The sequence below is a fragment of the Vitis vinifera genome, chromosome 7 (genome assembly GCF_030704535.1).
Source record: "Vitis vinifera cultivar Pinot Noir 40024 chromosome 7, ASM3070453v1".
In the NCBI taxonomy this organism is placed as follows: domain Eukaryota; kingdom Viridiplantae; phylum Streptophyta; class Magnoliopsida; order Vitales; family Vitaceae; genus Vitis; species Vitis vinifera.
This window is the reverse complement of record NC_081811.1, coordinates 25515723-25542413: the sequence shown is the minus strand read 5'-3', so window position 1 is coordinate 25542413 and position 26691 is coordinate 25515723. Positions and strand designations below refer to the sequence as shown.

Below are 26691 nucleotides of genomic sequence, written 5' to 3'. Positions count from 1 at the left end.
TCTCTTTTGTTTTTTAGTTTTTGTTCTCTCAAACCAAGTAAATGATATTAAAAAATAAAAAATACATAATGGATTAAAATATTTTAATTATATTAAAATATCTATGAACTCTGAATTAAAATTCAAAATAAAGAAACTATTATTTTAATAATATTATACCATGTTAAATCAAGAAAAGAATATACGTTTAACCCACACATTTTTCTTTCCCTTTTCCCTATCAGTCCAGTTTATTAACTCGGTCCAATTTTTGTATTTTGACATTTGATAAGATCATCGAGCGAGACACACAAAGTAATTACTCATACATAGACACGTATTTCGTTTTCATTTTCGTAAAATTACAAGAATTTACGACACTGTATAAGCAAGGTTGGCTTCGACTTCAAATTTAGGGTTGCAATTCAACCCTAAATCAGCAAGCACAGAGGAGAAGCCCCTTTCTTGTTCTTGTTTCTGGCTCCAGAGTCGGAAGATGAACATCAGCTTGGTAAGACTTGGAAATTTGAAGTTGATTGGGCATCTGCATTGCAATGTTCTGGTTTCTCTCTCGATTTCTCATTCCCTTATTTCTTGAAACCAAGTATTGATTCCTGACCGATTGATTAGTTCCTGATTCATGCATACCAATACGTAAGCTTTGATCAATGGTATCAGGAATCGAATCCTTTGGATTGCGGAAGAACATTTGTTGATGTTTTGATAAAAGATTCCATACATGTCATGGTTCAATGCATTTGATGAAATCACCTTGTTTTGGTTTTACTTGTAGGAGTGTACTGAAAAGGTGAGATGCAGAGAGGTGGATCTTTCATCATCTTTTTGCCGCTCTGTGTATTCAGAGGTAACTCAGCTGCGATAGACTTATAAAACAATTTTGTTATTTCATCTGTGAATCCTACAATAAAATCAATTACACATGTAGAATACTCGCTGGCTTTACGTATGGTTTATCTGTATTTGCATCTCCTCTAGTTTTAGCTGTTGTTCTTCTAGTGTTTTCTTTCTGATTTTTCTTCCAGTTCTAGTGTGTTTTGGTACTATTTAGGAATCTCTTTTAGCTTAGCGTCTCTTCTAGTTCTGTTTTTCTTTTTAAGAAATTGTTATATAATTACAGTCTCGGTAATCTAATTACTTACACTGAATGTTTAGCTAAACTGCCATATTTCATTTTTGACAAATCAATCCAGTGTTTTCTCCCTTATCAGCAAAAACTCAATGCAGGTTTGTAATGTCATTTTTGAATTTGTTTTATTTCAATTCAATATAGCCATTCCTCAAATCCATTTTGTAGCATGACGGATTAACTTATATGTGCCTTCCTACTGAGGTCCAAGAAATAATTTAAGTTGTGCTCAATGGAAAACTAGATTTGTGAGATAGGCACCAGGGAACTCCATTAGTAATATTTTGGCACAAAAGCAGATACTTTGTTGAATTCAAATCCTTTATCCTCAAAAAGAAGAAGGTTGGCCCATTTTTTTTATTTTTTTTTGAATTGAAGTTGGTTTCTGGGGAATACCTATTATATCTTCTTATATATGGAGTATCATCCATGGCTTTGCTAATCATTCCTCTTCAGCAGCATTTGCATATTACTTTTTTTTTGATATGTAAATCGAAATATATTAAGCAAAAAAGGCCAATAGCCACACAGTATACAGGAGATATACAAGGCGACTATAACCTCTCAACAAAAAAACAAAAGAGACCAAGAAGACCTCACCCCCCCTAGGTGGATGCTAGCCACTCTAAAAAACCTAGAAGGGATAGAGAATCCTCTCCAATATCCAATCTAGACCAACCCCACAAGTTACAAACAAAAAAATTCTTTAACTTCTGAATATGTAGCTCACCCCCCTTAAAGGCTAATCTATTCCTTTCTTTCCAAACCGTCCAAAATATACATAACGGGATGGATTTCCAAATTTTTTTCCTTTTTTTCCCCACAAAAGAACCTCTCCAGCTCAATAGGACCTCCTTTACAGTTTCTGGAAAGACCCACTTTACACCTACAAGCCCAAGGACTAATTCCCAAAGGGCTCTAACCACTGTACAGTGAATAAGAATATGATTTACAGATTCTTCTGCACAACCACACAAAAAACAGCAATTCGGGAGATGCCATCCTCTTCTTTGGAGTCTATCAAGCGTTAACACCTTCTCCCACGATGCCTCCCACGCAAAGAAAGCGACTTTGGTAGGAACACTATTCACCCAAATGCTTTTTTCCGGGAAAACAATGTCACTAGGATTGACTAAACCACTGTACGCCATCTTGACTTTATATCTACTGCTTTTTCCTCCCTTCCAAGAGATTGAATCTTCCTCCAAAGCCGGCCTAAGCCCTCTCAACTTAAGAAGCAGATCTCCTACCATGCCCACCTCCCAGTCATTAAAATTCCTCAAGAATCTTAGATTCCAACCTCCTTGATCAGAATTCTGGTCCCACATCTCCTCCACCGTAGCATTCCTGTCACCAGCCAAGGCAAAGAGGTGCGGAAAAGATTGAGACAACGCTGTACCCGCACACCACACATCAGTCCAGAATCTGATCTTATTGCCCTTCCCCACCCTAAACTCTAGGCTGTCCCAGCACCATTCATTTTCCTTCATAATCTCCTTCCACACCCCTACTCCAAACGCCCCATTAGGTTTTTTAGACCTCCACCCGTATTCTTCTTGCCCAAACTTTGCCCAAATCACCTGCTTCCATAGGTTCTCTCTTTCACATGCGTATCTCCATATCCATTTACCAAGCAAAACTTTGTTCATAAGGCCCAGCCTCCTCAAACCCAGCCCACCCCTCCCTTTGTCCCCACCAAGGATTGAAATATCGGTAAACACGGATATATCGGTACTTGGATTTTACGGATATATCGGAAATATCGGAGAAATATCGGTGGATATTTTTCATCAAATATCGGTGAGACAAAAATTATCCAAAATTGATGGGAATGCTTAAAAAAAGCCAAAGAATGATAAAATAAGCAAGAATATGCATGTTAAAGTTATTTTATAAGTGTAATTGACATAAATATGGTCAAAGAAAAAAATATCGGTAAATAGTTTACGATACTTGGATTTGAAGAATAAAAAATATGAAATTTGGAATTGTACACTTAGAAAGTTAGAATTGAGTTAAGAAATATTTGATTTCATTAAATGAAAACAATTTACACATAAACATAATACATATGACATTGCAATGGTCCTTAATACCAAAATGAAGATCGATGTGGTTCCATCATATTGTTATTGTTAGATGAAGGGAGCCCATCTTGTTGAAGACAATATTCATACCAGGACATGGAGTTTCGATAGTATTGATTGTATGTACGAACATGCCATGCATAAATTTCTTGAGTCCTACCAACAACTTGTCCATGGATAGGAAATCCAGGGTTTTCCCATGTGCTCGTTTGAAATCCTTGTTGTTGCAGCTGATGTGGAAGGTAGTATGGCATTTGTGTGGAAGAAGGATAGTTATACCTTTCATACTCTTCATCAGTGGAACTTGAAAGATTTTGAGGAGGCTGACCATAACTCATTGCATAAGGGGCATAAATGTTGGCTTCGTTTGATGAATCACTGAATTGAGTCTCTACACTCATCGACTCAAAACTGGCCGACAATGAGTCCTCGTTGTATGGCATCATCCTTCGTTGTCTTCCTCTATATGGCTTTCCAATGGCTCCAACACCTGGACCGGCTCTTCTAGAGCCGTGGTCTTCATCTTGAGTACAATGTGTGAAATCATCTTCACAAGTAAATGCCAATGGTTGTCCACTTTGTTGTTGTTGTCTAACATCCCCTTCATCATTTCCAGGGTCGCTACCATCATTGGTCCCCTCTCCTCTTGAACCATCATAACCGGAAGCAGAAGTACCAGTAGCACTAGGTCTACTACTATGTTCAACACTCGTGGAGTCAAAAGAAGGTCGAGAAGTGACTGCCGGCTGAGAAATTCCTTGTTGAAATGAATCTCTCGTGTCTTGGCTGAAACTATCAGTATGAACTTCTTCGGATAACACTCGATCAACATCAACACCTGCTTCTCGGACATGTGCGGCAATTCGTGGGTCGGGATTTCCATCTTCATCATCTAGATGAAGAGGTCTAACCCATTGAAACAATTGGTTATCTTCTTCTTCACCAACCTCAGTTGCAATGTCAAGTAAATCGAGGTAATCTTTCTCTGCAACTTTGTCTTGTTCTGCTTCCATGTCACGTATCTTTAGTTTCATGTTATAATAACAGAAAACTAATTGTTGGAGCATCGGGTAAGCAAGCCGATTTCTTTGTTTTGTATGAATTAAGGCAAACGTGCTCCAATTTCTCTCACAAGCTGAAGATGATGCAGTTTGCGATAAAACCTTGATGGCCAACCTTCTTAATGTAGGAGCGTGATGTCCATACATGAACCACCATTCAGCTACAACCAAATAAATGATATCAATACTTATATTGGAAAGTTACAATAATATGCTAATGAAATGAATTATTATTTCACAAATAATACTCACCGGGAACCATTTCTGACCTCGAAGCAATCGCTGCTCGATCACCGAATCCTCTTTTTGCATCTCGGAATAGTATAATCTACATATTAAATAATTGAAAGTGAAAAAGTTGAGTAAATGAAATTCAATTATTTAATTTATATTATAACTCTAATAATTTACCTCATTTCCAAATTGACTAAGACCTTCTGATGTAGGATCTAATTTCGCAAAGACTTCATGAACAGCTTGAAGTAGATCAGGATCAGTACCAACTCCACGTTTATATTGAAATCTTGGATTAAGAAAGAATGCTACAATAGTAAAGTAGAAATGTAAAATTAGAATTTTATGAAAGAAACATATTAAATACCAATAAATTTCAAAGATGAATAATACTTACCTGCTGCATGAAGAGGATGTTTAAGAGTTCTATCCCAACGATCTGCAATTATTTCTAACACCCATTCTTTAGCATTAAGTCGAATGAGGTTCTCTTTCATAACTCGAATCAATTCGTACACAAATGGCATTGTAGGAACAACTTCTGAATCGACAATGCGAAGAACTGTGTATAGCGCCTCATATATTGACACTAACTTTCCCACTCTTTCCCAGTACGCATGGTCAAACATAAGTGATTCAACCTCTTTGCCGATTAATGTGCGACTTAAGTTGTGTTGTGCCCATTCATCACTGATAAACACTTTCTTCAAGTTTGCTTTCTTTTTCAAAAGACTGTCAAGGGCTATATAATTGGTTGCAAATCTTGTTGCTCCAGGACGAACTATGTCTCCACCACACACCTTCCGCATCTGTGCAAGCAACCAACTATGGTTATAAATGAAGTTGGTTATCTTTCGAGCCTTTGTAATCAGATCTGCAACACTCGTCCTTTTACCGATGTCTTCGAACATTAAGTCGATGCAATGTGCTGCACACGGAGTCCAATAAAGATTGTATTTCTTCATTAACAACTTCCCCGCCTTCACGAATGCCGACCCATTATCTGTAACTATTTGGACCACATTTTGTTTGCCAACTTCCTTGATCACATCCTTCAACAAACCATATATGTATTTGTTGTCCTTTATATTATTTGATGCATCAACGGATTTGAGGAAGATTGTGCTACCTTTTGAATATACCATGAAATTAATTATGCTTAATTTCGTGGGCCCAGTCCATCCGTCAGACATAATCGTGCATCCATAAGTCTTCCACTTTTCTCTTTGAATATTGACATAAGCTTCCATGTCTTTGTACTCCATATCCAAATACTTGTGTTTGATTTCATAAGGAGACGACGGTTCTATACCCATACCTACCATCCATATATAATTAAAACATATAAGAACATTTGTGTCAATCATACTATATAAATAGTAATGATATTGTTCAAATAAATACAACTTTTAAAATTATAGTAATTACCTGCTTGTTGTGCACCAACAATCATGTTCTTGAAGTGGTGAGAGTCTGCTTTACTTGGCGGAACACTCTCATATATGAAGAACTTACTGATCAAACGTCCCATGGTTTCCTTGATGGCACCACCTTTGAAAAGATTTTTTACAGTTTTCTGTCTTGCTGCTGAAGATTTGTACAATGAGGGTGCATCAGGCAGTGATGCATCTGAATATCGAACACTTTGCGATTTTCGCATTTGCCTTGTTGTTGGATTGGTTGGATGTGAAGACTCGCCTATTATAATTATTAAAATTAAACATATATGTTAATTTAATATTATTGATAAAGTTGATAAGAAACAGTAATAATTCAAATTAATATTATACCTGTTTTTCTTTTGCCTTTTATAAAATGTTCTTGTTGTTGTCGATTCCATTCAGCAGCTTTTGATGCTCGAACTGCCTCTCTATAAGCATGTCGCTCATCAGGGTGCATGTCAGCCGGATACATATACACATCATCATCTCCATCATCATCATCATCACCACCACCACCACCACCACCACCATCATCACCACCACCATCACCACCAAGGTTCTCCTCATCGTCCTCATCAATTAAATGCCTATGTCTTCTTCCCATTGTGTCTCGCAGTTCTGCTCGAATCTCTTCTATATCAACAGCTTTCTTCGCTTTTGCCTTATTTCTTTGCTCTATAAGTCGTCTTATTTCTTGTTTCACTTCTGGAGGCACGTTAGGACACTTTTTTGTATTTGAATTAGGGTCTGTATGTGATAGGTGAAATTTAAAACGAGTAATCCCACCACTCTTTATTGCCAACCCACAGTAATTGCATATTGTTCCATTTTTGTTCCCTTCCATAGGTGTACAATATTTCCAACAAGGATCTCGACCCATGGTACCGCTTTCACTAGCCATTTTCTAAAATTGAATTATGAAACTAATATCAAATTTAAAATTATTAAAGATAAAACATGTAAGAAATTTAATATGCATGAAATTGATAAGAACTAATAAAAATTGAAATTAAAATTGAATTATGCATATATGAAATAGATAAACATTACAATAAAATTTTGATAAGAATTAAAATAAATTAAATTTGCATATTCATGAAATTGATAAGAATCACTACTAATAAAAATTAAAATTAAAAATGAATTATGCATATATGAAATAGATAAACATTACAATAAAATTTTGATAAGAATTAAATTAAATTAAAATAAATTAAATTAAATTTGCATATTCATGAAATTGATAAGAATCATTACTAATAAAAATTAAAATTGAATTATGCATATATGAAATAGATAAACATTACAATTACATTTCCATATGAATTAGAAAATATCAATTAAACTATATATAACAAATAAAATTTAATTATGCATAATAAAATAAATTTTATAAAAGGTAAGACATACCTTAATTAGCCTTTGACTTGGAGTTAATCCCCTTCACCACCAAATTTTCAAAATAAAAAATTTTTGCTAGATCATATAAGAATTTTGATGTATGAAATGAAATGGAATGTGGGTATTTATAGGAATTTTTTTGGTCAAACTAGCCGTTGGATGGTCAAACTAGCCGTTATAAATTAATTTTAACCGTTGGATCAAAATTTGGTTCAAATTTCACCATTAGATCTTCATATAACCGTTGGAAACACTCCATAGCCCTTGGATAAAGTCAAGATTGATTTTCCACCATTGGATCACAAATCTGACCGTTGGAGGCCTTTACATACACGGGTGAAATCTGGGCCATCAGATCCTCAAAAATTCAAAATTGGCCGTCAGATCAAAAGCAGGGAATCTTCAAAAAAATCACCGATTTTTTCAAAAAATCGCCGATTTTTTCAAAAAATCGCCGATTTATCGCGATTTTATCGGCAAAAAATCGCCGATTTTTTGAAAAAATCGGCGATAAATCGCCGATTTTACCGATTAATCGCCGATTTTTTGCTGTCCTCTGCCGTCTTCGCCGCGCGTGGCTCCACTCGCCGATGTTTCGCCGATTTTTCGGTCCTCCACCGATATTTCGCCGATATATCGGCGATTTTGCCGATTTTTGGCCGATTTTTCCGTCAATCGATAATCGGTGCCGATTATCGTTTCGATGCCGCCCGATAACCGATATTTCTCCGAAATATCGGCGACATTTTCCGATTTTTCAATCCATGGTCCCCACACACTATCTCCCATTTCACCAAGTGTGCTTTCCTCTCCATATTTCCCCCTCCCCATAGGAAGTCTCTTTGTAATTTTTCTAGCCTTCTAACAACTATATTGGGCATCCGGAATAGAGACATTTGGTAAATGGGTATGCTGGCCATGGTGCTTTTAATCAGAGTGATTCTCCCACCTTTGGAGATGTATTGCCTTTTCCATAACGCGAGTCTTCTCCTCACTCTTTCTTCCACCCCGTCCCACATCGAAGAGGCCCTATTAGGAGCCCCTAAAGGTAGGCCCAAGTACTGGGATGGCAAAGATCCCACACGACACCCTACCTCCGCTGCCAGCTCCTCAATATCATCCACCTCACCCACCGGGATGATTTCACTTTTGCTCAAATTAATCTTTAACCCCGAAGCAGCTTCAAACCAGAAGAGAACCCAACTTAAGTGACTCAGGTGCTCTTTGTTGGCCTCACAGAAAATAATTGTATCATCATCAAAAAATAAATGAGAAATGTTCAAAGCACTCTCTCCGCCTTCCCGAATGCTACACCCTGATAGGAAACCCCCTTCCACAGCTCTCCTCAGAAGGATACCCAACACTTCCATGCCCATGACGAAGAGGTAAGGAGATAGAGGATCTCCTTGGCGGAGCCCCTTAGTACTCGGAAAGAAACCAGCAGGAACCCCATTCACTAAGACAGAGAATCTTGCTGAAGATATACAACTCCACATCCAACCCAACCATTTTTGCCCAAAGCCCATTTTTTGAAGAACTTTCATTAAGAATTGCCAATTCAAGCTGTCATAGGCTTTCTCAATGTCCAATTTGCAAATGACCCCCTTCTCTTTTCTTTTTTGCCACGAGTCTATCACCTCATTTGCAATTAGGGAGGCATCAAGAATCTGTCTACCCATCACAAAGGCATTTTGAGCTGGGGAGACCACTTTCCCAATCACTTTTTTCAGCCTATTAGCCAGTACTTTAGCCAATAATTTATACAACCCCCCCAAGAGACTAATAGGTCTAAAATCCCCAATATCTTCGGCCCCACCTTTCTTAGGAATCAGGACCAAGAATGTATTATTTAGGCTCTTGAGAAACGTTTTCTGCTCATGGAACTCCTTGAACATTGCCAAGATCTCCTCTTTAACAAAACCCCAACAACTTTGCCAAAAAGCTACTGTAAAGCCATCCGGCCCCGAGGCTTTATCCCCATTCATCTCCAACAATGCTGAATGAACCTCCTCAGAAAAAGGGGATTCCAAATTTTCTGCATCTTGTTGACTGATCTGGTCTAAGCACAGCCTCCCAATATCAGCCTGCCACCCCGCTTCTTTTGAAAGCAGCTTCTGATATGCATTTGCCACTCCATCCCTCACTTCCTGCTCCTCCGAAAGGCTCACCCCATCAATTTTAATTCTGTCCAGATAATTATTCCTACGATTTGCATTTGCTATACGGTGAAAATAACCCGTATTTCTGTCCCCTTCCCTTAGCCAGATCTCCCGTGATAATTGTCTCCAATGTGTTTCCTCCAAAAGCACCCATTTTTGATAATTTACCTTGGCTTCATTTTTTAATTCTGTTTCCTCCATTGACAGAATTCTTTCACTTTCTACACGGTCCCAAAATTCCACTTGTTGCAGGGCTGCCGCTTTATTACATCCCAGATTCCCGAACACCTCCTTGTTCCAAACTTTTAATTTCTGTTTAATTTCCTTCAACTTAGTAGCCAATCTGTAACTAGCACTGCCTCTCACCTCAATCTCCCACCACCATCTTCAAATCATATCTTGGAAGCCCTCCACCTTAAGCCACATATTCTCAAATCTAAAGGGAGAGGGGCCTCTTCTCAGACCTCCTCCCTCTAGTGAGACCGGGAAGTGATCAGATAAAGGCCGAGGCAGTCTACTCTGTAAAACGCTACTAAACTGATCCAGCCAGCTGGTATTCACCAAAAACCTATCCAATCTAGCCCAAGACTGATTGTTAGGTCCCCCACTCCAAGTAAACACTCCCCCTTGCATAGGAATATCCCTCAGCCCTAATTCATCAGCAACCTGGGCAAATCTCCTCATAGCTGAAGATATTCTCCCCTGTCTACTCCTTTCCCTTTGGAACAAGGTGATGTTAAAGTCACCTCCTACACACCACGGATCTTCCCAGAGGCCTCTGATCGCCCCAATTTCTTCCCACAGCCACTCCCTTTCCTCTTTAGTGAAAGGTCCATAAACTCCCGTGAACACCCAAACCATCCCATTATCCACATTTTTGAATCTGCAGGATAAAGAGAATTAGCCCTCCTCCCAATCCATAATCTCCAATGTCCTTTTGTCCCAATATATCAGAATTCCTCCTGCAGTCCCGCTTGCATCCAGGGCCCTCCAATCCAAAAATCTTCCCGACCCTAGACTTCTTGCCACCCCCTCCGACATTGATTGGATTTTTGTTTCCTGGATACACATTAGATCTACCCTCTGATTCCTTATAAATGTCTTAATGATTTTCCTTTTCTCCTTTTCATTCACCCCCCTCACATTCCAGCTCAGCAATTTTAGCTTCATTGTAGCACTGAAAGATGGCACCCTTTACCCTTTGGTGGGTCTTTCTGCTTCCTTCCCTTCTCATAATTCACTGAGCACTCCAACCTCTTCAATTCCCTTTCAAACTTGGACTTTTCTAGCAGCACCTTATCATGTATTCTCTCCCTTCTTTTTCTGATTTTAATCAAAAAGTCCAGGATTTCCTTTTCTAAACCCTCAGTCGAAAATCCCAAGAAGTGACTGAATTTTGCCAGGCTGCTTTCCTCCCATCTCTCCTCCTTCTCTCCCCTTTCAGCTTGAGGGTCGTTCAATCCTGAACCCCACTCCTCATCCCTATACATAGTGCTGCCGCCATTATTCTCTACCAACGCCCAACATCCGATTACATTCTCCTCTGACCCTTCACTCGGTACTACACATAAGGGAACCTCAAACTGAGGCTCCACCCCAGCATTTCCAGAACAATCGTAATGCCCCCCCTCCGGAGCCCGATCAAAAGAAAAAGAAATAAGATGAGAAGACCCAGGCACCCTTTCCCCCCTCAACAAAGGGACAGACCCGTACCTCATAGCTTCCTCAACAAGTGTCGAATCTGTCGTCGAGTGCAAAAACTTCGTATTTCTCTTTCTCAAATCATCTGTCTCCCAATTTTTTAGAATTTCTTCCTCCATGTTGCTCTCGTTATTTACCAATGGAGAGGCCGGCGAACACACCTTCAGTTGCTGATCTTTATTGTTGTCTTGAAGCAGTGGCTTACTTGGGCTTTCCTCCAGGTCCATTCCTCCATCACACGATGGGCTTTCCTCCTCAGTAGTCCACCATGTTTTTGATGGCCCAGCCTCCTGCCCAGCTAGCACTCCTACCACTCCTTTTAGCTTTAAGTTTAAGCCCATCGTTGCCCCTTGATTGTAAGGCCCACCCACCCTCTTCATTCCTTTTGGTCCCAAATCTGGGCCTACCGATTGAGGCCCAAAATCCACAGCGTCCCGGGTTGAACGGGCCCCCGATCCTCCTTGGTCCCATTTTTCAATCACCCGACCCACTTCTCCCTCCTGAATCCCCATCATTTCTTCTGGCAGCAGCAGCGCCTCGAGCTGTTTGCCTTCCACCTCCTTCCCCACTCGCGTAACAGCGCGTGAGGCACCATCACCCCTAACCTCTCCTCTCGTACTCTGGTTCACTTCGCTCCTATTCTCCTGAGCCTTTTTCAGAGACGGTTTCAGCTCCCACCAGAGGGCAAGAGCGTACACCTTCTCCTCCACTGAGATCTCCAACCTACTTGGCAGGTCTTCCCCGTCTGTTCTGATCAGGATTCGCGCCCATTGAAGCTCCTGCATCTTTTCCGTCCTAGGGTCCATTGCTATAAATCCGCCACACTCCTCCCCCACTCTTCTCAAGATGGTTTTGTTCCATAGCGATAATGGTAACCCTACGATCCTGACCCAAACTTCATTTGTAATCTCCACCTCTTCCGAGCACCCGATCCTAGGGTTCCATCTTTCTAGTCTCAAATGAGCCCCGTCAAACGATCTATTCCCTGCGGACATTACCCGAATAGCTTCACCCAAAATCTCGAACTCCAGTAGAACCCTATTCTTTTCCATCCTTGCCAGCCCCAGATTACCCTTCAGCCCCCAAACTTTTGACATTGTTTGCCCCAACGATTCCAGATCCTCTCCTCCTGCTGAGCAAGGGTCCCAACTCCCAATAATGCAGTGTTCCAGCTTTCGCAAATTGTTTTGGACTTCCTCCTTTCTCACCTCCATCCTAACTAGTTTTCTATCTCTGTTCTTCTGTTTCTTCACCACTTCCGCATACGATACTTCCATCCCAAGTTTCCCTCCACCCCACTCTTTCTGCTTTTGCTCCTTTCTCCCACTGAAACCTCCCATTTGTTGAATTTTCTCCGCCATGGTCACCCATCCCCCCTTTTCTCCCCTACCTTTCGGAACGATGATACTATGCCTCTTCTTCTCCAGATCTACTACCTCCAGCCTGAGATAGAGACCCCCCTTGTTCTCGCCACGTACCAGGGAGTAGGATCTCCCATTCTCTTTCCAGCCCCTTTCCCATTTTCCTCCTTTCCCATCCTTAATACAATACTCTAGGCCCTCCGACAGAAACCCTAGACTCGCCAGCCCCAATCTAACCCAAGAAGAAATCCCTTTCTTCATCTCCCAGATCTCAACTTGGACTTTTCCCCGTTTCTCTTCTAAGTTGATCTCGAAGGTCTTAGATTCGACGGCAAAGCTTTTCCTCTCCCTTTTCCTTCGCTTCGTCGCACCTTCATCCCCTTCATCACCTCCGCTCTCGCGCTCTCTCTCTCTCTCGCTCACCCATTCAAAATCCTACAAGTTTTATTTGCATATTACTTTTCATAATCTAATTTCCCTATAAAACAAATGTCACCTAAGATTTGAGACTTTAGAAGCCGAATTCACTTAGGAACACATCCTTTAAAAGGTTGTGGTGATGTATACATGAGACATACTTGAACCTGTGATATTTGGCCAGTCTACACTGATTTCCCTGACATCCCTGGTATTTTTTTATGGCAGCTGGTTTAGTCAGTCAAATCTTGGTGCATGTGAATTTTTTCCTGTTAGACCAATACCAGAGTATAAAGGTTAATCCATTTGGCTCCACATTGGTCATATGATAACCTTTTTATTTTCTTCTCTGTTCTTATATTGTGCAATTGTGCTTCTAATGATATAATAATGTAGTGGTGTACCTGCCTGATGTGATTCTGAGTGAGTGAGACAGATTGCAACTTCTGTTTTATATTTCTCTACACTTCTATTTGATCTTGTTTGCATTTCTTGAAGTTTTCTAGAAATGGACACTTGTTACATGTAGCTTCTGTGGACATAGAATTTGATTTCAACCAAGCATCAAAAGGAAAAAGAGAGATGCATGGTAGATGATATCATATTTTCCTGCAAGTTGTTGTTTTTTGTTTAATTTGAGAAAGAATGTCTGATGTGAGTTGTTCTTCTCTGTATCTATTTGAGTCGCTTCTTTAGCGCCTCTTTTGCAATTCACATATTTTCTTACTGATCAAAAAAAAAAAAAAAAATGTCCAAGCAAATGTGAAGGTAGAACTAGTTTTGAATTGTTTAGTTATATGCTAATGTAAATGAATGCAAAAGTTCTTGAGTGAAGGCCTTTATCCAAACTCTCTGTTGAATCAACTGCCCAGATCTTTTCTTGGAGATTCTAATATCAATGCATTTAGTTTTACTTTTCCAGAAATTATATGCATTTTAAGATCCTAATTTGATAATCATAAGTTGTAACCATTCAATACACAGATAGAAGAGGTTGGATGGGAGCATTTGGTGAAGTTGGATCATGATCTTATGATTCTTAGCTTCCGAATCCTGTAAGAGATAATTTATGTTGTTTTCATCGTCAGAAGAAAATCCAAGGTTTCTTTTGCCTTCTTTTATGTTGTTTTCCTTATTGATTCAAATTGCTAGAAGAAAGGCAGTAAGATGTGGGCAGGATATATATGGAACCTATGCTTGTCATGCTATCTTATGTATGTGGAATAAATGTAGCAAAAAATAGGGCAGTTGGAGTTATCTTTCGAATCCTAAGAATTAAAGATTGTGAGGGAGAGCACGACCAAAAGCCTACCTCCTCTATATGTTGATTGCTTTTTACATGTAGATGGATTCTCATGTAGTTTCCAAATGCAACACCTGTCGAGGATATTGTGGCTGGAGTTGGATTCATTGAACCCATGCTTGGAATTGGGACTCAGAATTTGGAGCTGCGAAAGCCAAATCTTGGAGATTGAATATGTGCATTATGAAAATTGCTCTATGTTTAAGTATTCAATGGCATATAAGTTAAATAAATCAACATTTCTTGTCATATGAGAGACCTATCTTCATTATTAAATTTACTCCAATTTTGGCTATGGATATATGTGAATAAGAAATCGTGCAAATAAAAATAAAGTAATCAGGAGTGTGGTACATGAACCCATGGATTTTGGTTCTAACACATGTTAAACATGGGTACTTTACTCATTTTGAGGTCTCCATGTATTAATGTATAATCTCCTCTCTATTTTTGCTTGCAAGTTGGTTAATTGCTTAAACCTTCCAACTGATACTTATGGTGAAACCACCAATCTTTTGGTTTGTGTTAGATTTGATATTATTTTATTATGATTTAGGGACACGTATCTACTTCTCTTTTCCATTTCATTCCAATCCTAGTCCTTCTGCTTCATAATTTGGGAGAACCAATTTGATTATTAGGCGATCTCAACTAATAATATAAGCACTCCATCGGCATAGTTTAGCTTCAATCTTGTACCAAACTGTTTTTTGTTTTTTCACTTGAAAATTCATTATAATGATTTAGACCAAGTGTGAAAAGTACATTATTAACTAAGGCTTTTATTCTGAGGGTTGGGATATGCGTAGCAGCAGTTAGTAAGGATAAATTCAAGAACCATGGGTAACAGCCTATTCGAGTTTCTTATTTAGGAAGATATTGGACTGGTCAATTCAGTGTAGAAATGCCCTTCTTGATCTGGTTCTGATAAAATCGAACCATTTGCTTGGGACAAACTTGTATGCTGGAAGGTAGTTATGAAACCTACAATGTAATGCTGTAAATTATGACGTAGATAGCTTAGTGTTTTATTTTGATAGGGCCTTGGATGGTGAATATAAGTGATTAGCTTAATGCATACCACTTATTGAAAGATGCAAGTATTTAATATAGTAGGCCGAGGCAATTTCAACTGGACCCGGAAATAGGTGCTTTTAAGGAGATTAAGCGTACTGTATCAAAATGCTTTGTTTTAGATACCATGACCAGGGTAAGTCTCTAGATAGGCAGTGGTTTCCTTTCATGTCTGACTGAACATATAGCTTGTCTGCATTCTTAACGCTCCACAATTTTTTAGTCAACAAGGAGATCATGAAATGTTTCTCAAACTGTGTGTGCATATTAACATATATTCCCATAACCTTGATTTGATGCAGGTTTTTTTTCCTTCTTATATCTGACTTGGTTTCATGACATGGTGTGCTAGGAGTCAGGATGGGGTGAAAGCTTTTAAAAATAAGGAACAGAATGATCAAAAGATGAAAGTTTTGTTCCTTTGTAATCTTTCATCTTAGTTTAGCATGCGCATAAATAAAGGCTTAATGCCTTTGATTTTGTAGATTGGGTGGGGTTTTGTTAAGAGTCAGGGTAGTTTTTTGTGTCCACTCTTTTGAGGCCTTCATTTAGGTGCTCCTTGTGCATGTCCTGTGTACTTTGTCCTATTATTAATTTATACGTACCTATCTTTACCTATCAAAAAAACAAAAGAAAAAAAAAGGCATGGTGTGCTGGGGATGCATATTAGATTAAACTCTGAAACACTTGCACCAGATAAGGACCTGTTGTAGATCTGGATAAACATCTGTGGTATGGTACAAACATGAGTGCATGAATTTGTCACTGGTCATAACCAGGTGCTGTATTAACTTATAAAGGGATCTCACGGAGTCGATATCTTCTTAAAATAAGAAAAGCACATTGTTTCTAGTGATACACTGGAAGCTGCCGAATTTTCAGTTGCCTGTTTATGAATTATTGTTTAGTTGTATGTCACGGTGTTCTTTTCTTTTTATTTATCTTTGTTTTCCCTGCTTGTTTATGTAGAAGACTCATGGTTTTGTGTTTCTGAATGCTAGAGATAAGAAGGGAAGAGCACATATTATGGAAATTGAATTGGAAAAGGCCTATCCAAGATGTCCACCTTCAATTTCTGCGGTTGGTTTCCTTCCGATCTTTTGTATGTGAAGTAGCTCATTCAGCTTAAATATATGTACTTCTTCTTCAGGATGTGCCTTATACTTTTAACTTAGAATGGTCTGTGAACTCAAGACTGAAACATGTCGTGCAGCAGTTTCAAGAGGTACTGATGGCTAGTTGCTTAAGCAAGTTAAAGAGATTTTCCTTGGTTTCTTGTTCACAAATTCTCGCTTTTACCATTTACTGAAGCCACTATTATTTTTCCCAGCATCTGGAGAAGCTTCAGGAATTTTGGTGTACCTTGGATAATATTGATAAATCTCTTTGGGTTGTTTATCCAAAAGAGCCATCTCGAGCAACATCATGTCGTGAAATCAATTTAGGTGAGCTATTTCTCATTGCGCCTGTATTGGTGGTTCTTCATCTCCTTCTGTTGTAATTAATACTTTTTAGGTTTGTGTTTCTTAGGGAATGATTGCTTTATCATGTTGTCTATAAATGTGAATGATCCAAGATCCTTACCAGAGTAAGAATTCATCTCAAATAGTTTACTGTGGATAATGCTGCTAGCATATTTTTCACTCTTTTTTTTTTTCATCAAGTAATGGGTTTTTATGTGGTAGGTGTCGTTTTATGGGTTCAGATCCAATTGTAAACTCATTGAGAAAGAAGTGGACGAGAAATAGCAAAAGATGGTACACACTCAAATTTCTTCATTGGTTTTTAAGCCTGCATTCTGGTTTCTGAGAGCATTTACAACTTATCCTTGATTCATAAAGTATGTGAAATATTTGTACTGTTAAATCCGAGGTTTTGAATTTCTTTGTTCTTCCATAAACTTCTACAAATTAATTCCTCTTCTGGACTGTCTGAAATTAAATATCTTGTTAACTTTAAACCACACAAGAGTTAAGTAATTCTTTTTGGAGAGCTCCTGAGTTTCAGCCTGGATGTTGTGTTCAAAACCTCTACTAGATAAAAGTTTGTCTCACAATGGACACTTAAAAAGATATCTTCAAATCATGGATAAAGCAAATCAAAAACTAGGTTCAATTTGTAACCCACTAGAACTGAGATGATTGAATCAGTAATGCTATCTGGAAGTGCATTTTCCTTAATGTTCTTTTGACAGATTGACCACTAGTGATTTTCCTCAATAATACAATTTTTATGCACTCTGTTTTATTGCCTAGGGTGAAGGACAAATCACTCGTTGAAAATCTTGATAGTGCATTGGAGACTTCATTGCCAGGACCCCCAGATGTTCACAAGAATGAACAGCAAGTCGAATGTGGAATATGTTATGCTCAATTTCTTCCCATTGGTAATGTCGTGTGCACATGCTTAGAAGTCTTGAAACTTACATATTGTCAATCTAATTATTTATTGTGTGGTGCTAACATAGATGAAGAGCTTGGTGCTAAGAGTGGAAGTGGAACAGACTATACATGTGAGAATACCAGTTGCAGTAGGGCCTTCCACAGTGTTTGTCTTAGGGATTGGTTGCGTTCCATCACAACAACAAGGCAGTACGTAGAATTTTTGGTAGCTTTGTGGTTTTTTCAATGATGTTTTTTGCATTGAAATGCTATGTAAAATCTAAATCCTCAATGATGGTTTTTGCATTCAAATGCTATGTAAATCAGAATTGAGAGTCAATTTCCATTGGTTTTACAAAATAACCCCTTGCTAGTCCAATTTTTGCAATAATTTTTTCCTACTCATCTTGCTCCCTGGACACCCCCAAAGCCACCGGTCCCAATCAGATCATGTGGATGTTTTGATTTACGAAGTTATTTTGGGCTGGAGCAAAATTTATGACTCACGAAGAATCCTAAGTTAGTTGGGTAGCAATGAGAGTATTGGCAGGTCCAGGTCGGCATGTGTCCTGTGTACCTCATAAGTTAGCACGGCTACCAAATATTTCCTTGATTTTCTTTTCCATTTTTTTTTTTTTAGCTGTGGCTGTTTGATTACTTGATTCATGGTCCCTGTGCATGCTTGTGTTGCAGGTCATTTAATGTTCTGTTTGGGAATTGCCCCTACTGTTCAGATCCTGTTGCAGTCAAAATCAGTGACACTAGGAAGTAAATCCCGGACTGTCATTAACTTATCAGATGAGACTTCCAGATAATTCCGTTGCATGATCACAGCTCTGAGAGCTAGAGGCATTGAATTCCTGACAAAGCACACATAATTCCACCCAATTTCTGGTATTCCAAATCCATAAGCCACTGGAGGTGAGCTTGTGGAGGGCTGTTGCCTTTGGAACGTAGCAGACAAATTTTTTTGTTTGATTAAATTCTAAGTTTATGACACTGGGAATGCTTATTATTTTTAAAAGGGAAAGTTGTGTTTTCATGTACCAATATGATAATAATATTGTTTTGAGAACCCAATTTTACATATTTCAAAATTGATAATGTAATTAGAAAATATTTGGAGAATCATGCACTTTCAGTTTATGTGTATTTCAATACCAAAAATACCCTTCATCTTGCCAGCTAAGCGTTCCACATCTGAAAATTCAAAAGAGAAAAACCCTTCGAAAAGCCACAAAACCAATATCTCTCTCGTATTCTGCTTTTCCCCTTCTCTCTCCCATTCTCAATCTCAGAAACCCAAAATGTTGTAAAACCTAACCTCTTTCATTTCTGTAACATTCTCGTCTCCCATTTTCGTAACCTTTTCCCCAAATTACTTGATCCAGAAACCCTAATTTCTGAAACGAAGATCAGATACGGGGAAAATTGGTAATCAGAATCAATGGTGGGTGCATCGAGCTCATGGTCTCGCGCATTGGTTCAGATCTCACCCTCCACTTTCTCCGTCATCGGTATCGCCATCGGCATCGGCGTTTCCGTCTTGGTACTTTCTTTTCCCTTCCTCCCCTGCAAAATCCACCAAAATAAAACAACTAATAAAATTTTTGCATTCTTGTCAAACCAGCGGAGGTTTAGGTTAAATCGATACATTATATTTGATTTTTTTTTTTTTTTTGTTGGATCGTTGTTTTGATGGTTGCGTTATTGCTGCATTTTTAGGGGAATTTATATAACTGGAAGTATTTTAATTGGTGCCATCAAAGCTCCTCGGATTACTTCAAAAAATCTGATTAGATGAGTACTTCAACTTTCTTTCTTTCTTTTTTTCTCGCTGGTTTTATGGATCATTGATGTGGTATTACATTGACTGGCTTATTAATGAGAGGTAACTGACAACTTCCATGTGTAAAAAAAATTGAATTATGCCACCACTTGCTAGATTGTCCGGGCATAGGTTACATGGTCGTAGGATAAGCTGATACGCCTATTTACCATCAATATCAATGAGTGTCAATTCTGAAATCTTACTGAACATACATTTGGACAAATCAATATCAATATTGCGGCCAATATTTCAGTATGGTTCATGTTGATATTCTATAATATTATTGGTATTCCTCATTTACTTTGATGAACTGAAGATTTTTGTGCTCATTTCCTATGCAATACTTGCTTGTTTTGAGTTTAATTTGAAGACTCATTCAAGATTGCTGCTAAATTCACAAAGTATCGGCACTATAGAATTGTAATAGACTTTATTTTTATTTTTTCATTTGGATTACAACCTGTTTGTTCCTTTGGATTATTCCAGCTGCTTCAATGTGTTGGAATTCATTAATATTGAAACCCTAGTGTTTTTTAGCGGCCATTTATTTATTTATTTATTTATTTTTGTCTCTTGCATTGTAGATATGTGCCTAGTGGAGTGAAGGGAGGTTCTTATTATAAGTTTTTATGCATCTTTGAAATTCTTGTTTTCCTCTGTCATCCAAGATGGGTACTTGTTGACTGTTCAAGTACTTGATGTATTATCCTGTGGTATGCACCCTCTTAGAAGGTATAAGGTCTCTGAAAGGAAGAAATAGAGTAATGAATAATATGCATAAAGCTTCTGGTCATAGCAGTTATAACAGCTATTGAAATAGGTCTAGAACTGTATTTCAAACTCTAATTCCCTTTGTACTTCATGTGAAGTTGATGTTAGACAATACAATGCCTGTAATTGGAATAATAAGAATTTCTTAATTTCTTTGGTTGTATAGCCCCTAGTCGTGATCTGAAGGGAATATGATCACAAGTTATTATAATCAGTTTCCAATAAAAATTGAGATGTGGACAAAAGAAGTTAGAAAAATAAATAATAATAATATTAAAGTGGCTGAATACCAAAGCAAGCTTAAAGTGGCTGAATACCAAAAATATCATGAAGAAGAAATAGAGGAAGAGAAAATTATTAAGAATAAATTGACAAAGTCTACATAAGCTTAAAGCGGCTGAAAAGTGGCCTTGGGTTTGGCTTTCTTTGTATACTGCCTGTGTACATGGGGAGCGCCCCCTTTTAGGCGTGTTTTAATTATTTTTCTTCTCTTTGTCTATCAAAAAAAAAAAAAAAAAGCCAAAGAATGGTGTTCCTGGCACACCATGGGTTTGGAGGTAATTTGATTAACCCTCTTAAATATAGTCTGAGGGGAATGTGAATATTATTTTCTTCATAGATAGCTTCTATTTAGACTGTGTTAAATACTATAATTTTGTTGTAATAAAAGGTCTGTATCATTACCAGCTATTATCCCTCACAAAATATTGTGCCACTTCATTTAATGAGTATAGATTTTAGTATTATTCTGATGTTTATTAATATGAATTTCAACCAGCCTGTAAAGTTCCATGTGATGGTCGTGGAAAATTTTGTTTTTAATTACTTTTTCAGTTTTCAATATCACATCAATTTATGCATATTTCTTCATATGCGGTCTATATGAATAAGTTTGTATATTAGAATTTATATAAATTCACATCATATGGTAGTTTGATTTAGGTAATGACTTCTGGTCATTTTTTCACTGTTGCAGGGCTTCCTCATGTAAGGTGTATGGTGTTGTCCCGCCCCCGCACCAGTTATTGGTTGGTGTTCAGAGTTCTGGGAATGAGCTAAATGTAAAAACAAGTTCAAATCCTTGTTTGACATCATCGGATGGAAGCTCTACACCAACTCCATTAGTTTCCTCTTTTGACTTTGTGAACAGTGATTTATCTTTTTGGTGTTTCTCATGCAATGCATATTTGGATGCTCAAGCGATTTTGTAACTCCACCTTGTTTATGAAACTGCATGTATACTGAAATTTGGCCAAGCCCCTCCATTTCCAACCACAGATAATCAAGCAAAAGCTTCAACTTCAGGCAATTAAGTTTCAACATAGTACATTAGATTTGTAGGTTCTACTATTGAGTCCTTTTTTTTTTGTTCTTCTCATTTTGGAAATTGGGAAGGATGTTGGGTTCTGGTTGGTTGTTAAGAAAAAACCAGTTGTTCACAACCATTGTTAAAATTATCCTTGAAATAGTTAAGGGAAACTGATTTTGTTTTATATCATACCAAAGAGAGTTATACAAGACATTCAAATGATTTCCTATATTAATTAATTTCATATGACTCTTATTATTTGCAATAGTAACACTGAAAATCAAACAATAACATCAGTTGATGGTTTATGGTAATTATGTTAATGTCATCCTTCACCAAAATCTGGAGTTCCTTGTAGATAACATGCACGCAGCTCGCATTTCAGCTTGCCCCACCTTGCATCAACTCTCTTACAAGGAAATATTGGTTTATTAAGGCTGTTGAAACACAAAACAATTGCAAATTAGCACAAACAAAACCAACTTGCATGTTGAGCAACACCCATTCTGGTTTATGAGAAACTTGGTTTCATTCATCAAATCAGAAACCTGAATTGATTTGGTAAAATGGGTCACGTTGAAAACCCAGCAGAAAAACAATTGACAGTTGAGACCTAAGTAGAAGTCAACCAATTGATAATGTCAAAATCATATCCAAACCTCCAAAGCAACAAGTTTAAACAGACCTGAGCTGCAAGAGTATGGAGAAAAGTCCAAGTAGCCCTTCCAAGCTCTACTTCACTCACATGATTAGCTTATTTTCCCTGAACAAATAATTAATGAAATAATTTAGCAAGAAAGCCAAGTCTTATATGATACCATATGATAGAATAAATTCACCAAGTAGATGCAAATATGAATAGATATCTGTATTAGAACACAAATAAGGCACTAAGAATCCTATATCTGGTATGTGTAGAAGGTTTCACAAAATCATCAATTTTGACATGGCAAGTTCAATGTAGCATGATAGAAGTACCAAACCAAGAGAGATAGCATAAAATAGGGAAAACCCACTTGAACCAACAAGCCAGTCACAAAAAACCAAACTTTAGATAAGGTAGTACTTGAGGTCCCTTAAGGTAGTACCTAAGGGCCATTAAGGTAGTACCTAAAGGCTCTTAAGGTAGTACCTAAGGTACAGTCCCAAAAAACCAAAGGTGAACCACTTGAGCACACAAGAGAACCACATAATGACATAGTCTAAGGGTCACAAAGGAAGGCTTGAGGCTTTGGAGAGGTAAAGTTCAAGTTTACCTTAAGGTAGTACCTAAGGTCCCTTAAGGTAGTACCTCAAGGCCACTAAGGTAGTACCTAAGGGCCCTAAAGGTAGTACCTAAGCTAAAGTCCCAAGAAACCATTGGTGGACCACTTGAGGAATGAAGAGAACCACATACTGGGATGGTCCAAGGGTCACCAAGAAAGACCCGAGGCTTGGGAGAGGTTGAGTTCAAGTTTACCTTGTGGTAGTACCTAGGGTCCCTTAAGGTAGTACCTCAAGGCCACTGAGGTAGTACCTAAGGGCCCTTAAGGTAATACCTAAGCTACAGTCTGAAAAAACCATTGGTGGACCACTTCAACACTGAAGAGAACCACATGATGGAATGCTCTAAGGGTCACCAAGGAAGACCCGAGGCTTGGGAGAAGTTGAGTTCAAGTTTACCTTAAGGTAGTACCTAGGGTCCCTTAAGATAGTACCTCAAGGCCACTAAAGTAGTACCCAAGGGCCCTTAAGGTAGTACCTAAGCTACAGTCCCAAAAAACATTTGGTGGACCTCTTGAGCACTCAAGAGAACCACATAATGGGATACTCTAAGGGTCACAAAGAAAGGCCCGAGGCTTGGAATTTAATAATTCACTATGATATGATGTAAAATTTTGTAACATGGTAGTTAAAGGTTACAGGCATTACACTACTGAAAAATCATGTCAGATGAAGTAATAATCAATATAATCACTTCATATATACGCCTATGATTCTCAACAAATGCATCAACAAAAAATTGCGGGACATGCTTTAAGTAGAAAGATAGATAATTAGTAAATTTCACATGTCAAATTAGAGCCAAATAGATAGAGCAACTATTGCGTGAGAGGGTCAAAGGGCCATCAAAGGGGTGTTAGATGTTTCTAGTTGTAAGTTTCTTCTCTAGATATGGAAGAGTAGTACCAGCTTACTGTGTTTTCACTCAAGTAAATGATGCAAAGTCAAAAAAGGAGAACCTACCCTATTACTTCCTTTATATCCATTCTCTTTTTTGGATTTCTCCATCTCTTTCTCCCACAACTACTTGACACAATTGTTTAGTTACTTGCATAGAACTTCTGAAAATCCAATATAAGCAATGAGGCTAGGCAAATGAGAAATCATGTGAATAAAAATCTAAAACTAGTATCTTTATTAAAAAATGCAATGAAAAATAGCCACTATAGTAGGAAAATGACTAACAATACAAGCATTATGCATGTATTAATATAACTATTTGAAAATAATATGGGATTTAAACCCCAATGAGCTGGAATAGGAAATTTCACCGTCAAAGTGGAAAATATTATCATTTTTATGCACTCTCTGCTGACTCCTTTTTATGTTCCTAAATTGCCCCTTCATGCCTCCAAGTCACCAACAACGTGCCGATACTTTGTGAATTTAGCAGCAATCTTGAATGAGTCTTCAAATTAAGCTCAAAACAAGCAAGTATTGCATAGGAAATGAGCACAAAAATCTTCAGTTCATCAAAGTAAATGAGGAATACCAATAATATTATAGAATATCAACATGAACCATACTGAAATATTGGCCGCAATATTGATATTGATTTGTCCAAATGTATGTTCAGTAAGATTTCAGAATTGACACTCATTGATATTGATGGTAAATAGGCGTATCAGCTTATCCTACGACCATGTAACCTATGCCCGGACAATCTAGCAAGTGGTGGCATAATTCAATTTTTTTTACACATGGAAGTTGTCAGTTACCTCTCATTAATAAGCCAGTCAATGTAATACCACATCAATGATCCATAAAACCAGCGAGAAAAAAAGAAAGAAAGAAAGTTGAAGTACTCATCTAATCAGATTTTTTGAAGTAATCCGAGGAGCTTTGATGGCACCAATTAAAATACTTCCAGTTATATAAATTCCCCTAAAAATGCAGCAATAACGCAACCATCAAAACAACGATCCAACAAAAAAAAAAAAAAAATCAAATATAATGTATCGATTTAACCTAAACCTCCGCTGGTTTGACAAGAATGCAAAAATTTTATTAGTTGTTTTATTTTGGTGGATTTTGCAGGGGAGGAAGGGAAAAGAAAGTACCAAGACGGAAACGCCGATGCCGATGGCGATACCGATGACGGAGAAAGTGGAGGGTGAGATCTGAACCAATACGCGAGACCATGAGCTCGATGCACCCACCATTGATTCTGATTACCAATTTTCCCCGTATCTGATCTTCGTTTCAGAAATTAGGGTTTCTGGATCAAGTAATTTGGGGAAAAGGTTACGAAAATGGGAGACGAGAATGTTACAGAAATGAAAGAGGTTAGGTTTTACAACATTTTGGGTTTCTGAGATTGAGAATGGGAGAGAGAAGGGGAAAAGCAGAATACGAGAGAGATATTGGTTTTGTGGCTTTTCGAAGGGTTTTTCTCTTTTGAATTTTCAGATGTGGAACGCTTAGCTGGCAAGATGAAGGGTATTTTTGGTATTGAAATACACATAAGTTGAAAGTGCATGATTCTCCAAATATTTTCTAATTACATTATCAATTTTGAAATATGTAAAATTGGGTTCTCAAAACAATATTATTACCATACTGGTACATGAAAACACAACTTTCCCTTTTTAAAATTAAGCAGCATCCTATGTAATGTACAGACTGCACAGTCACTGCTGACTCACTTCTGTACTCACCGATTGATGCGTGACTTTGGCTCCATCAGGACTCTGTACTAGCCTTATCCGTTAGATCGTACACTTGATTATTCCATCAAAATTATCATTGTCTTAAGATTTTTGAACCTCTTGTTGTTGATGAGCCCATTTTATTAGTTGCATATGTATCTTGCATACAATCACAATATCCATTGAAATTGACAGGTGGGGCGTTTCATTGAGCCGTTGTGGAGGTCGTGCAGCCACATCTACGTTCGCGGCTTAATGATGCCCTTAAAAGTCAGTCGATATGCAGCCAGAGCCAGCACAACCCACACCCACCCATATTTACTACTCGTTAAATGTGATGTATTGGTGGCTATAATTGCACTGAATGGTCCTTCGTCCTCTCAAACTCCGTCAATCCCATTGGAATCCCGGGTCCCTATTTTAATATCTTCCTGTTAAACTCGTAGCGCCTTCTCTTCATCTCACCTCTTTGATGATATGTCTAATAATTTTTTTCTCCTGTCTATTTTAGTGTTAAAAATATTTTTTGACACTTGGAAAATTTTCCTTTACTGTGCCCCTGCCTTCAACTTCTCACAGAGGCAGGGCCCGTGAGATTATTTATCTTCATTTGCAATTCACTAAAGTTCAGGTATGGTATGAAAAAACTCAATGATAGAACGTAAATTTGCGGTCAAATTTGTCATTAACCTCATCAGTGTGTTTCTCATGTCTGTCGAACAAGCATTGACAAAAGGGAAAATTTAAGTTGTGATTGGCCATGCGGGTCTTGTTTTCTCCTCGCTCGCCAGTAAGGATTGACGACTGGCGTGAATATTTGATTAGTATTTTGGTCTCACTCTCTAAAGATCGAGTCCCTACCGTTCTCCTGACCCCTTTGAAATCAATGTATCAAAAGTATTGTCTTCACACCTGTGAACATATTGGCACATTGTCCAATGTAGATCATACGATACATTCAATTCTAGAAATTAATTACAAATAATATTAGATTTTTTCCCCGACCCGTTTAAAAACCTATTCAAAAAAAGAAAAAAAGAAAAAAAAAAAGATGGATGATGAATTGAAATACTTCTACTGAGATACTGTTCAGGTTGGATGATAACAAATGTACAGTAAAAA

The 26691-nt window shown here is 38.0% G+C and overlaps 2 protein-coding genes and 1 long non-coding RNA gene across 8 annotated transcripts; 1 reads left to right on the top strand and 2 right to left on the bottom strand.

Moving 5' to 3' along the window:
• The first annotated feature begins 176 nt into the window (after positions 1-176).
• LOC104878371 (uncharacterized) lies at positions 177-18891 on the top strand. Of its 4 annotated transcripts, none has more exons than XM_059738614.1 (11): positions 177-490; positions 773-844; positions 13974-14044; positions 16368-16446; positions 16517-16591; positions 16697-16811; positions 16882-16954; positions 17052-17123; positions 17622-17752; positions 17834-17957; positions 18441-18891. In XM_059738614.1, exons 1-11 carry the CDS (start codon positions 476-478, stop codon positions 18517-18519), a joined length of 906 nt encoding a protein of 301 aa, XP_059594597.1. In that variant the 5' UTR covers positions 177-475; the 3' UTR covers positions 18520-18891. The 4 variants fall into 4 exon arrangements, with proteins under 4 accessions (XP_059594597.1, XP_059594598.1, XP_059594600.1 ...); XM_059738615.1 differs by having other exon boundaries at positions 179-490; positions 16897-16954; XM_059738617.1 differs by lacking the exons at positions 177-490; positions 13974-14044 and having other exon boundaries at positions 769-844.
• Positions 3150-8030, bottom strand: LOC132254102 (uncharacterized). 2 transcript variants are annotated; one of them, XM_059738613.1, is made up of 7 exons: positions 7361-8030; positions 6299-6854; positions 5937-6206; positions 4906-5826; positions 4686-4816; positions 4527-4602; positions 3150-4435 (listed from the first exon to the last, which is right to left on the bottom strand). In XM_059738613.1, the coding sequence occupies exons 2-7, from the start codon at positions 6849-6851 to the stop codon at positions 3216-3218; spliced, it is 3171 nt and encodes a 1056-aa protein (XP_059594596.1). In that variant the 5' UTR covers positions 6852-6854; positions 7361-8030; the 3' UTR covers positions 3150-3215. The 2 variants fall into 2 exon arrangements, with proteins under 2 accessions (XP_059594596.1, XP_059594595.1); XM_059738612.1 differs by lacking the exon at positions 7361-8030 and having other exon boundaries at positions 6299-7168.
• A 2975-nt stretch (positions 18892-21866) lies between the features above and the next one.
• On the bottom strand, positions 21867-25328 carry LOC104878370 (uncharacterized). 2 transcript variants are annotated; one of them, XR_009466235.1, is made up of 5 exons: positions 24982-25324; positions 24193-24805; positions 23885-23982; positions 22344-22421; positions 21867-22095 (listed from the first exon to the last, which is right to left on the bottom strand). It is a non-coding gene; the product is annotated as an uncharacterized LOC104878370 (long non-coding RNA). The 2 variants fall into 2 exon arrangements; XR_009466236.1 differs by having other exon boundaries at positions 23885-24805; positions 24982-25328.
• Between the last annotated feature and the right edge of the window lie 1363 nt (positions 25329-26691).